Source organism: Dreissena polymorpha, chromosome 2 (assembly GCF_020536995.1).
Source record: "Dreissena polymorpha isolate Duluth1 chromosome 2, UMN_Dpol_1.0, whole genome shotgun sequence".
NCBI classification, from domain to species: Eukaryota; Metazoa; Mollusca; class Bivalvia; order Myida; family Dreissenidae; genus Dreissena; species Dreissena polymorpha.
In genome coordinates this window covers 29,433,040-29,445,153 of record NC_068356.1, presented here as the reverse complement: position 1 = coordinate 29,445,153, position 12,114 = coordinate 29,433,040, and the positions used below count along the sequence as shown (strand labels likewise).

At 35.1% G+C, this 12,114-nt stretch overlaps 1 protein-coding gene across 1 annotated transcript; it reads left to right on the top strand.

Moving 5' to 3' along the window:
* Window positions 1-1,348: 1,348 nt before the first annotated feature.
* On the top strand, window positions 1,349-9,664 carry LOC127866399 (antiviral innate immune response receptor RIG-I-like). Its single transcript, XM_052406896.1, has 10 exons — window positions 1,349-1,632; window positions 2,489-2,673; window positions 3,022-3,220; window positions 5,280-5,448; window positions 5,701-5,793; window positions 5,939-6,105; window positions 6,760-6,898; window positions 7,514-7,744; window positions 7,933-8,100; window positions 8,551-9,664. The coding sequence occupies exons 1-10, from the start codon at window positions 1,627-1,629 to the stop codon at window positions 9,108-9,110; spliced, it is 1,917 nt and encodes a 638-aa protein (XP_052262856.1). The 5' UTR covers window positions 1,349-1,626; the 3' UTR covers window positions 9,111-9,664.
* Window positions 9,665-12,114: the final 2,450 nt, after the last annotated feature.

Sequence of the window (12,114 nt, the reverse complement as noted above, 5' to 3'; positions counted from 1 at the left end):
GATATTCGGATACTAAATATGCATGAGATTTTGAAATATTAACGCCAAGAGATTGACTGAGCAATATTTTGTGCACTTGAACGTTCTAAAACTCAGCCTGACGAAAAATGCAATATATATGATTTTTTTCGGTGTAATTACGTGAACTATTGAGTCTTCTTGGCCCTATCTTATTCAATGTATACATAAACCTATGCAAAAAAAAGGTCACGGTCAGAAAAGATGGATCCGTAGATGTGTTTACGTAAAAAAAATTATGCATGGATTTTATCCTATATAAAACTCAAAACTGTCGCAGATGGACGATGGTAAATTCTTCTGGAATTGATTACTCAAACGTATTACTTATTGATTTCTCCCATTTAATTTTCTAAATGCCAAGCTAATTTATTTGAACAGGTGACTTGTACAACACAAATGCGGATATTATATTGTTTTCTCCACGTTCAAAAGTATTATATTGGCTGCCAATCTAAACGTTGAAATGCATCTTTGTCTTCTGCTGAAGCATAAATCCGTCAACTTGTTTTCATGTTGTTTTAATTGTTAGCGTTGAAATTATGTAAATATGAGTTTTGTTAACAAAAATAAAAATCACTGCAGGTTTTATAAGCATGACTTACTGTGTACGCGCGCATATAGATTCTGTAGGTTTATTAAGCTGGTTTAAATTTACGCTTGGTTACGTGTGGGCTATTATTAAATATATACTTGCATCATCTTCAGACGAAGATGATGAAGCGAAAGAGATCAACATAGAGACGGGTATTTTGTTTGCAATACTTTTGTTTTTCATTTTTTATGAACAATCATTCCCCAAATGCTATGCTTCGATCTACTATTCCGAGTCAGTGATCTCCGTTTTTAACTTGTATTTGCGTTTAGTCTGGTATCAAGAACATTCTTAAGTTTTTAAAGCTAAATCCAGAAGATGAGTTTTGAGTTTTCACTCAGCTGAGAACTCGGAATGTCGATCAGTACACAACATCAAAACTAAGCAATAAGTAGACTTACATATTAAAGCTCAAACTCATGGTTGAGTTAAACTCAAAACTAAAAATGACATTTGGGTACAACAAGTTGTGCACGATGTTTAAGCTTATCTCATATATACGTAAAAATTAGAAATAAGTCAGAATAATGACTTAAGTACGTTCGTGATTAAGACCCATGTGTTTGATTCCGACGACTTATTGTTAGGCAATTTGTTACTTACCATCCATTAAAGACCTCGTGGCAATATGGTTTATTAGGGGTTTCACTTTTTGTACATAACACATAATCAAGGTCAAAGTTGTATGAATTATCAAATCCATTTTATACTGAATGCAAATATATTTGTTGAGACGATTTTGAAATACATTACAAGTACAATTCACACGTATTTATAACTGCTTGCTTCGTGCTCTTACATGTTTTTGTTTTTCAACAGAAGTTGACAGATGTTAGGCGGGTAAATTATTTTTAATATTTAATATGTTGATGCGATTGATTAAGGAAAGGAAGACAACGACGTTGAATTGTTTGAATATCAAAAGGAGTTAGCAGGAGAGGGGTGTGAGGGCGAAAACGTAGTCATAATGGCTCCCCACAAACTCTGGGAAAACGTACGTGGGCAGCCGTATAATGCAAGTAAGTTTAATTTGAAACATATGTTAGTATTACACATACAATATCGAGCTGCATAGTAAGATTATTTACCTCATGAGTCAGTAAAAACTGTTACTGACATGTATTATGTACATTTGTAAATTTGCAAAATCGGTTACATTGTAAGCAAGATGGTTGCGAAATTGGAACATATTACTTGCAGTAACGTTTCCATCAAACTTATCTTTTATTTATCAGACGACCACTATGTTTATTAACAATAAAAATGTTGAAAATAGTTTGAATCAAGACAATGTCTAAAGGTAAACATATAAAGACAAACAAATAGCTGATTTGTGAAATGATTTGCCCTGGTCACGGATTACTTTACGATACATGTTACTATACCGATTTAGGGTGCATTGCAAACATAAAATGTCTTGAAAAAAATATTTTGTGTTAGAATACAGCCCATTTTATAATTGACCTCAAATTATCACTGGCATGTAAGCTAGTGACACAGATTATGCGTGTGAGAATCGACCGTTGAGCTACACAGGAGCTGCGTGTTACACATAAAACAGTGGTAATTTGTGAATAGTATTTAAATATTACCCGAGCAATAGATAAATGTTTAGTCCTAACAGAATACAAACATTTAGGGACATACTAAGGTACAGATGAACGCACGATGATCCATTCATTTGTGTATGACTCAACCTTTGTGTGTCGGGGGAAGGCATACAAATAAATCACTCCCATTTAGTACACACATTAATATGATGCTACTTTAAACGGTATAATATAAGATACAGGCAAGAAAAACATAACCTTCTTTTTTTGTAAATAGCCAAATAATCCATACATTGAAAAGGTCTACTGTCTGAATTTTCATCAGGTTCATCTCCGTAGACAAAAGGCGCAAGCTCTACTTGCAAAAGTAATTTTCGTGGTTGAGAACGAGGCACTAGCTTTTCAGCAAGGCAAATTGTTTGCGAAGAAACTGCCTGCATATAGAACCAAAGTGTTTACCGGAAGTGTCCAGCGGGACAAGCAGCAATACCTCTGGGACTTTCTTGCAAGGTACTAATTTGGTGTGAACTTGCCGCGCATTTTACGTTCTCTTTTCTTTTTCTTCATCGTATTTCGGTAGATTTGAGTTCATTATCTCTATTATCCATGGCTTTTTAATAAAATACTGCCGAAGGCATTGCATACTTTATTTATGTAATTACCTATAGAAATAATTGATCGTATGAAATAATATATGAACACATGCTTAAAAAACGGGCGTCGATTATGTTCTTTGTATTATCAAATTTTGGCGTAAATTAAATAAAGATTGAATACACTGGTGGGAAAATTAGACTTTGCAGACTTTGTTGTCCATTAAATGAAGAAATGGCATTCTTACTTTTTGTGTGTTTTTAGTCGTGACATTTTTGTGGTGACAGCACAAGTGTTGGTGAACGCCCTTAAAACTGGTCAAATTCAAAGTCTTACACAGTTCTCGCTTATCGTGTTTGATGAGTGCCACAACTCGAACAAGCAACACAGGTACAACGAGATTATGTGGAAATACATCGAAATGAAGTTGCAACCTGGTACCGATGTCGCTGGATTGCCACAGGTATTGATGCTATCTGTACGGTATTAGCTCTTCTGGGCTCAATGTTCTCATGGGAAGCTTTTATGATCACATTTTAATGCCCAATCATCGTTGCTCAGAATATTTTTCTAAATGATATTTCGGTCGGGTTCGAAAATGGTTCTGGTCCTTTAAAAACCACGGTTCAAATGGGGAAGGGCAGTTTTCATTATATGGTTAGAGTATAAGATTGTCTCATTTTCCGCCCGATCGTCATGAAATATTATCAGTACGTTTCGTTTGATGATATATCTTCCTTGTCGGAAATTTGTTCCGGTTCTTTAAAAAAAACACGACCTCTTGGGGCGGTTCAGTTTTCCTTTAATTGCCATTGTACAATCTTGTGAATAATTAAGTTATAAGGCACCTTTGTTTTGCCAAATCAGCCTTCAACTTGCTCAGAACATTTTGTTTTAGTGATGTTTTGGCCGAATTCGAAAGTGGTTTCAGTCCAATTGAAAAAAATTGCCACCAAAAGACCTGGTGGTTAAAATTGTGAACACTCTAGAGGTAATACTTATTGCCAAATCTTCTTGAATTGTGGTCAGGACAATTGTATCAACGATATCTCGTCCGAGTTCGGAACTGGGTGGCATTCGATCAAATGTGTGTCTCTAGGTCAAATTAAAAAGCTTTTGAATTCTCTAGAGAGCTTCATGAGATTTTGTCAGAAAAGTAGCCCCAATGATATCTCGGTTGAGTTTGGAGATTTGTCAACGGAGGTGAAAAATTAAGTCATTAGGTTCAAGAAAATAATTATGAACTCTCTAGAGGCCACATTTGATTCCCAATTTTCATGAAACTTTGTCGAAATGTTTGTCCAAATGCTATTCCGATTGATTTCTAAACTGTGTTATAAAGAGTTTCCGAATCTAGGTTTCAATGCCATATTAAAATAAACGCTTGTGAAAACTCCAGGACCCGCATTTATAGCCAAAATCTTTATGAAACTTGTTCAGAATTAATGCCCCAATCATATCCCTCCCGAGTTTAATTTGAGTCTTGTGAAATCAATATTAAGGTTACAAGATAAAACCAAAGGAAAAGCTTGTAAATATTCTAGCGGCCACATATATTGCCAAAACTTGGTGAAACTTGCCCAGGACATTTGTTCAAATGATGTTTCGAACGAGTTACTTGGGATCACAAACTGGATCACTTGCTCGAAATAAATTAGAAGCTTTTGAAAACGCTAGAGACCACATTTATTGCCAAATCTTTTATGACCATTCGTCAGAACATTTGATATCTCGACCGAGTTCTAACTGGGTCACGTAACTTCAAAACTAGGTTACTTGGTCGCATTATGCATCCTTGATGCCACATTTATGCCCATTCTTCATAAAACTTGTCTTAATATTTGGTGTTACGATTTCTCGGTCGATTGAGTTATGATTCCAGTTCATCAAAAAGCATGCCCGCCATGAGGCCAGGCATTTGTTTCCTTATGTGGCTTTCCTTAATCCATTTGACGACTCTGGTAAACACATGTGTAACAGACTCAGGATGGAACTTGCTAAGAACATGCTAACACTTGTATTGATGAATGATTGTGTTTTGATGAAAAGCATGGCTTCCATTGTCGGGGCAGTTTTATTATAAAACATAGTGAAACTGTATTGCTCAGAAGAGTTTATTTCCGTATGGTTTCAGGTGAGCGTTTGAGGGCAATTACGCCCCTTGTTATGTTATAGCAGAAAAAGCATGACGTTCTCTTGTTAGTTAATGCGAAAATAAACTTTCTAGTAAATAAAAGCTCAAATAGAGGAATGATGGACCACCAGTAACATCATCAAGAAAGAAATTTATGTTCGAAATCCGCTAGTTTTTTAGTTAAGACAATCAACCTTTTGCCTGTACGCTATATGATATAACCAACAGTGCTGAACAAAATGATAAAACAAGGAATAATCGCCTTCTTAATGTCTATGCTAACAATGTATTCAGTTTAACTTCTTCAATCATGTATCCTACGTCTACTAAATCGACAAATCATGCCAAATATAGGAATCCGATGATTTAAGTTGCTCTGTCGTTCAAGGTTGTTGGTTTGACAACTTCACTTGGTGTTGGTGGAAGTACTGCCTGGGAAGCCGGTGTGAAACACATGAAGAATATCTTGGCAAATATGGACGCTAAGTTTCTCTGTACCGTTAGAAACCCAGTTAACAAAGAAGAACTGAAGAAACGTACGAACTGCCCTATCGAAGGTAGTCTGCACTAGAAATCATAATTGCATATAGTTACATTCGTTGCCAAAAATGAATGTGATCAATACAGGAGATTACGGCCAATCTCGTGCACTCTTTACGCCATGTATTGTTTTTGATTATGAGTACCATTTGAATTACGTTGATGATGTAGTAAAATGATAAGCATGTGCATTTTAAAGAGCAATTACTTAATTAATTATATGTTTGGCTTGTTCCTCTAGGAATTATTATGAATTTTCATTTTGTCAGAACCTGTACCTGTTCCACGCAGAGCTCATGATCGCTTTGCTGAGGCTGTAATGGCTGTTGTCAAACAAATTGACAGTCACATTTTGGAATCATGTAAGTGGTGCAGTCAATTTATATATTAGATTATAGAAATATATATTTTATTTCATCCTATTTTAGTGGTTGTTGAAAATATTGCGTATGCACAAGGGTTACTAAAGCAGTAGGGTTTTATGTTTATATTTGAATACTCGCATAGGTGATATTTTGGACGATGCGACTATTGCGACATGCAGGATACCATTAGCAATTTTTGGAACGGAGGGGTATTTGCTATGGAACGCCGATTTTGTAAATGAAACAATCCATGGGCTTCAGTTTGATCTTCTTCGAATGATTTTGAACCTATGCCGAAGGCATTTGGAGGTAAATATATTTATCACTGCGCTCTCTATTGTAAGTAAAAAAACACAAAATGGTCTCTGCGCCTAAGTGTTTAATGCTTAAAAAATTATGTTTAAATATTTGTATGTCCCCCACCACTATAGTGGGGGACATATTGTTTTTGCCCTGTCTCTTGGTTTGTTGCTTTGTTTGTTTGTTTGCTCCAACTTTAACATTTGCCATAAATTGAAATATTGAAGATAGCAACTTCGTATTTGGCATGCATGTGTATCTCATGGAGCTGCACATTTTGAGTGTTGAAATGTCAAGGTCATGGTCATCCTTCAAGGTCAAAGGTCAAATATATATGGGTCAAAATCGCTCATTTAACGAATACTTTTGCAATATTGAAGATAGCAACTTGATATTTGACATGCATGTGTATCTCATTGAGCTGCACATTTTGAGTGGTGAAAGGTCAATGTCATCCTTCAAGGTCAAAGTTCATAGATATGGGGACATAGTGAATAACCAAACACATCTTGTTTTGCTTAAATTGGAATAGTATTGAATGAAAACGGCTTTTCAAAGTATATTATACCACTATAAAAATTCAAATCAGCGTAAGGCATCCCCCTCATCCAAGGGTTTGCGGGTATCAACCACCAGTGTGCATATCCTATTCCTATTTCGTAGGCTTACAACAACGCACTCATGATCCATAAGGACGCTAGAATTATAGATGCAATCATGATATTGGAAGACTTTATGCAAGAGTTCAGAGAAGTGCCTGAACACGTTGAGACATACGCTAGACTGATTAATTTCTACGATGGTATGTGTATCTCGTTTGAATACTGATAATAAAATTAAAATATAACACAATAGCGATAGTAGAAATGCATTATAAAACCATGTTATAAAAACACCCTTAATGTTGTTAAATGGAGTAGCGCTATTATGGGAAAGGGCTCGATTTTTACTGTTACTTTACTATAACATAAAATGACTATGAACTCGTCAAGACAAATTAACGATACTTTAAAATTCCTGAAATGAATTGCACAACTTCCTAGTACATGCTGTGTATCCAAATAACGCACTTAAGCGAAAATATGTTGTTAATGTTCGTATGCGAAATTTGATACGATGATCTTTAAGTATAATAAGAATACATAAAATATGTCAAAATATCTATTTGCACAGCGGACCTCTTCTTTTTATAGTGTACATGAATTTAAAACTTAAAACACGTATCTTTGTTAAAAATAATACACATCCAAAAATTACATGCGGAAAAATTTATTTTAAATTACTATTATTACATGCGGAAAAATTTATTTTAAATTACTATTATGTTCAAACCTTTCACAGCGGTATGACTTTTATCAGTCAGTAGTCATATGAGTTTTTCGGTCCATCATAATAATGATCAATTATATACTTAAAGGAATGATGTTTTCGGAGTGCTTTGATGATGAACCTGAAAACCCAAAATTAGTTAAAATGGGACAAATTCTACAAGACGTGCTCGTTGCTGACAGCACTTCCAGAGGAATCATATCTGTGAAAACCCGTGAACTCGCAAAGGCACTTGTAAGCTGGATTAACGAGACGGACAATTTGAAAATCTTACACGCATCAGAGTTTGTTGGTCAAAATGTGGCAACTTCGAAAGGAGGTAAATATCTTTTAATTTTAGTCATTTCAATTGACGTTAATGTTGAATAATGAATATGCTTGATTGGAACATACCAAGCGTTGTAAACAATTCCGCATTTATCACATTTGTGTGGTTGGATACAATGGATGATACTTACCTTGTTATTTTTTATGTCTGCCATTGTTAAGGTTTTAACCCCATTTCAGGTATGACCAAATGTAAACAGAAGGATGCTCTGGAATATTTCAAAGGCGGTCGTCACAAGGTGATTATAGCAACGTCGGTTGCAGAAGAAGGACTTGATATCCATAAGTGTAACCTCGTGATCCGTTATGAGCACGTCACCAACGAAAGTGTGCGCCGTCAATCCATAGGTATGTTTCTCTATAAAATAATATATTTAAAAAATTATTTCATCTATATGAACAAGCACCGCTGACATAGTATTGTATCAATTGTTGTTTAACTCAATTATAGTTGATATAAAATGGGAATTTGAAAGGATTTAAACCGTGTCTTCTTCGTAAGTAAACTTCTCCCCCTCATCCTAGATAAGTGTTTACTCTATAAATGTAAACGTGCTTTAATATTTTATATGTATATTGGGTAAACTGTGAATACTTGTTTTACAGCTATATTACGTAAACTTTGAATATTGTTAATGTTATCTCTTCGATTTAAAATCCTTACATTTGACAAAGTGTGATTTACCAACAATGCGAGAAAAGTTCTGTTGACAAATGATACCTGATGATACACATTTACTTGCTCTTGTTAAACGTTGGTTGTGTTTGTCGTTCATTGTGTTTTGATTGTTTTGTTAGGCCGCGTTCAGTCTGATTTCAGTCGATATCTTGTGATATCGGAAGAGGGATCGTGGATACTTGATAAAGAAGAAGAGAATCACCGTTGCGAGGAGCTTATGAATCAGATTGTACCGCACTTGCAGGCATTCATAGATGATCATGTCAATCTTTGGGAAAATGAGCTTCTCAAGATACAAACGGAGATGAAAGAAGAACGTGACCGAGAAAAAGAGAGAAGACGCTTGAACATGGTCAACCAAGTGGAATTCCAATGCTTAAACTGCAGTGCGTTTATTTGCAGGTCAGACGACATAAAATGCATCATGGGCGTTCATCATATTATAACTGATCCAGACGCTGACGAAAGACTCAGACTGGAGCGTGACGCTCCATATTTTGTAGAACCAGAAGGTTTAGAATACGGCGGGCAGGTGTATTGCGCTAATGTCAGTTGCCAGTTAAAGTTAGGAGTTATCTGTACGTTTTTTAAGTATAAGTACATTGACTTTCCATTGATTTCACTGAAAGCGTTTCGAGTCGTTAATCCAGATGGCACTGGGAAATCATACAAAGTATGAAAGAACGTTCCTTGTAAAATAGCTGATTTCACATTTGATGATCTTAGAGATGCATAGCTGACCGGTTGAATAATTTTGTGTAAACAATGTATACTTGCATACGTGATATGTGAGCAAATTATTTGCATTTTGCTCGCCCGTCATTCCGTCGCACGTTTTTTTTGTGTGCTATCAGATCGGATAAATGTCGGTAAATTGAAAATAATGGAAATTGATTTATTGTGCACAATGTGTTATTTGGATGGTTAGAAGAAGCTAATGTGAACAATTCAAGAAACATGTTTTATGATGTCTAGCTTGTTATTTCGATGTCTTTGATCTGAAGATAAAATTGCATTCAAATAACTGGACCCATTGTATTGAGAAGCACGAATCAGTTTACAGATATTCTTGCTGTATATTTTGCGTTAGCGAATTTGATCCTGTTGTTCTCGCAATCTTCGTAGTTGTTTTTTTTTCTAGTTTCATTTTATTTGAACAGTCGTCCACATTCGATAGCATCCGTCTGTTTTACTGATGCATATACATGTATTAATAATACTTTTTGACTACTCTTCAGATCTTACTGTTTAATCCCCTAAGCCACAGAAACTAATACAATTGATATTAAAATCGGTATCAATTATATTGAGAGTAAATGGCGTCGACAATTTGATTAAAAAAAAAAAATTCTGTTAGAAACGCATTCAATTATGGAATAACCACTGTTTACAAATTCTACTTACGGAGTATATACCCCATGTACTCGCCGATTTAATAGGGGTATCACCCACCTTTGCGTATAGATAGCAATACCATTGAAATGTTCTACATCTTTATTATTTGTCCAGTTTCAATGCGGCTTGTTTGATAATTTTATTTTGGTTTAGTCTATTAGATGTCTGTTAGAACTGACTTTTGTTATCTAATTATTTGTAAGTTCTTAGGTACCGGAGCCAAAAATACATGTCTGACATTAAGTGTCGCAGATTAAATTGTTTAACGTTATGTATCTCGAAACAAATGTATTTATTGAATTAGAACTAGTGAGCTTTCACTTATGTTGAGGCACAGTTTGTGATATATCTCTATGGTTGCATGCTCACGTGTGATATATTGTTCTAGAGTTAGTTACTTTTTATCTAGAGATATATGCGTCCTTTTCTATCTTTACATTATTATCGTGTTGATTAAGAAATGTGTGCAATCAAATTGTTATGTGTATGAAGTAAAGCTTATAAAAGTATTTTGCCTTGTTCATCTTCGTTGTGTTCATGTTACTATTTTTGTGCAAAACGTTAATGCGTAAGATAAAAAGAAGTTGATTGTTGTTGTAGAGTTATAAATAAAATTATGTATTTTATTATTTGTGTTTGTATTGTATGAAAATATGTCAGTATGAACATATTTCATTTAAGTCTTTGCATAGTTAGGTCTTTGTAGTGTTTCTTCTACATATTACACTGTTTAACACCATTTAAGGATGACCATTAAAGGCTCAAATACAATTGACAGTTCTACTTTTTTAAGTACATCCGCACTCTTCAGGCATACAAACCAAACTCCCGCTGTACGTGTAATCGCAGAGGCATTGGTTTCTTGGCGTGCGCAGCAAGTAGGCGTGGCCAGTGCACGTTAGACTTCAATCCCTCCTAATTAATGAATTATCTACATGTGCATACTAAAACATTAACCCATACATTCACACGCAATTCATAATAACAAATTACACCATGCATTTATCAAACAATCTGGACAAAGTTTATCAAAATAAATCACCACATTGTCAAATGAAAACATTTTAACCATGACGATAAAACAACATGCTGCTAGTACGTGTTATTTTCTCAAACACTTCCCATAAATCGTCCGTTTGACACTAACGAGCAACCAAACTGACCATTTACTAAATCCACGTTGTAGGCCATTTGATACCCGAATCACATGTTAGAATAATTGAAATTTACTAGCATCCGCGGGGCAAGCATCACGCGTGTTGTCTTTACTAAACAATATATTCAATTACTATATAAATTAGCGATGCATCTACACCAGTTTAAAATTATTGAATTGTTCATGCATGTTTTCGAACCTTTATCTGCGTCTTTTCTCGAACATGATACAGATTGCTCATTAGTTGGCCGCCTGGGGGTATTTCGCCTTTGTTCAATTCATTATATTCATAGTTTTCGAAATGCTCGCAACACAACTTATAGTATTGTCTGTAAGAAGAGATAATGGCAATACATGCGTCAAACACCATTTTCCAAGATTGACACTAGTTTTGCGCCGCTCGTTATTACTTTGGTGACCTCAAGCTCAACATATCTACTGTAATAGTCGACACATACAAATTGTAATCACCCAGGCCCTGAAACTTCCGCAGCTAAATATTTCCTTGGGGCACTTGAGAGCTCGGTTTTCGTCAACGGTTTGGGATTTGTTGACTGGTTTACCAACTGACGGCCCTAAGACGTCTCACAGTAATTTTCATTTTTTTTATTGATAACCGGCCAACATACTTTGGTTTTCAAGTTGCTTTTCCTCGACACGATTGATGGATGACCCACCTGACCTAAGTCAAAAACGCATTTGTTCGCATCTCGCCAGCTGTCAATCTGATTCTTATCTAAATATCGATCGACCAATCAGCGATCGATAAATCGGGCGCACCGGTTGCTAACGACCTGTCCGCCATTTTCTAGACAAGCCGAATGCATAGTTCTCATGTATTCATCGAGTTTCGTTTATTTTGTTCGAACAAAATAGAAAATGAAATAAATAGGAACGGTGTATGTAAGGTCAATGTTACTCGGACAGTCGGTATCCAGATAGATAAGTTAGAGGAATTTAATTTGTTGCTGGGAACGAGATTTTGACCCATCTGGTAAAAACATGACGTTTTCAGTTAAGCATATATAATGAAAGTGATACATCTGACAATCAATATATATATATATATATATATATATATATATATATATATATATATATATATATATATATATATATATATATATATTAC

What these genes read in the sequence shown, in the direction of transcription:
- LOC127866399 (XM_052406896.1), top strand. An exon ending in CAGTCACATTTTGGAATCAT is followed by an intron (nt 5,794 to 5,938) that starts GTAAGTGGTGCA and finishes ATACTCGCATAG; the next exon opens with GTGATATTTTGGACGATGCG. An exon ending in TGTGCGCCGTCAATCCATAG is followed by an intron (nt 8,101 to 8,550) that starts GTATGTTTCTCT and finishes TTGTTTTGTTAG; the next exon opens with GCCGCGTTCAGTCTGATTTC.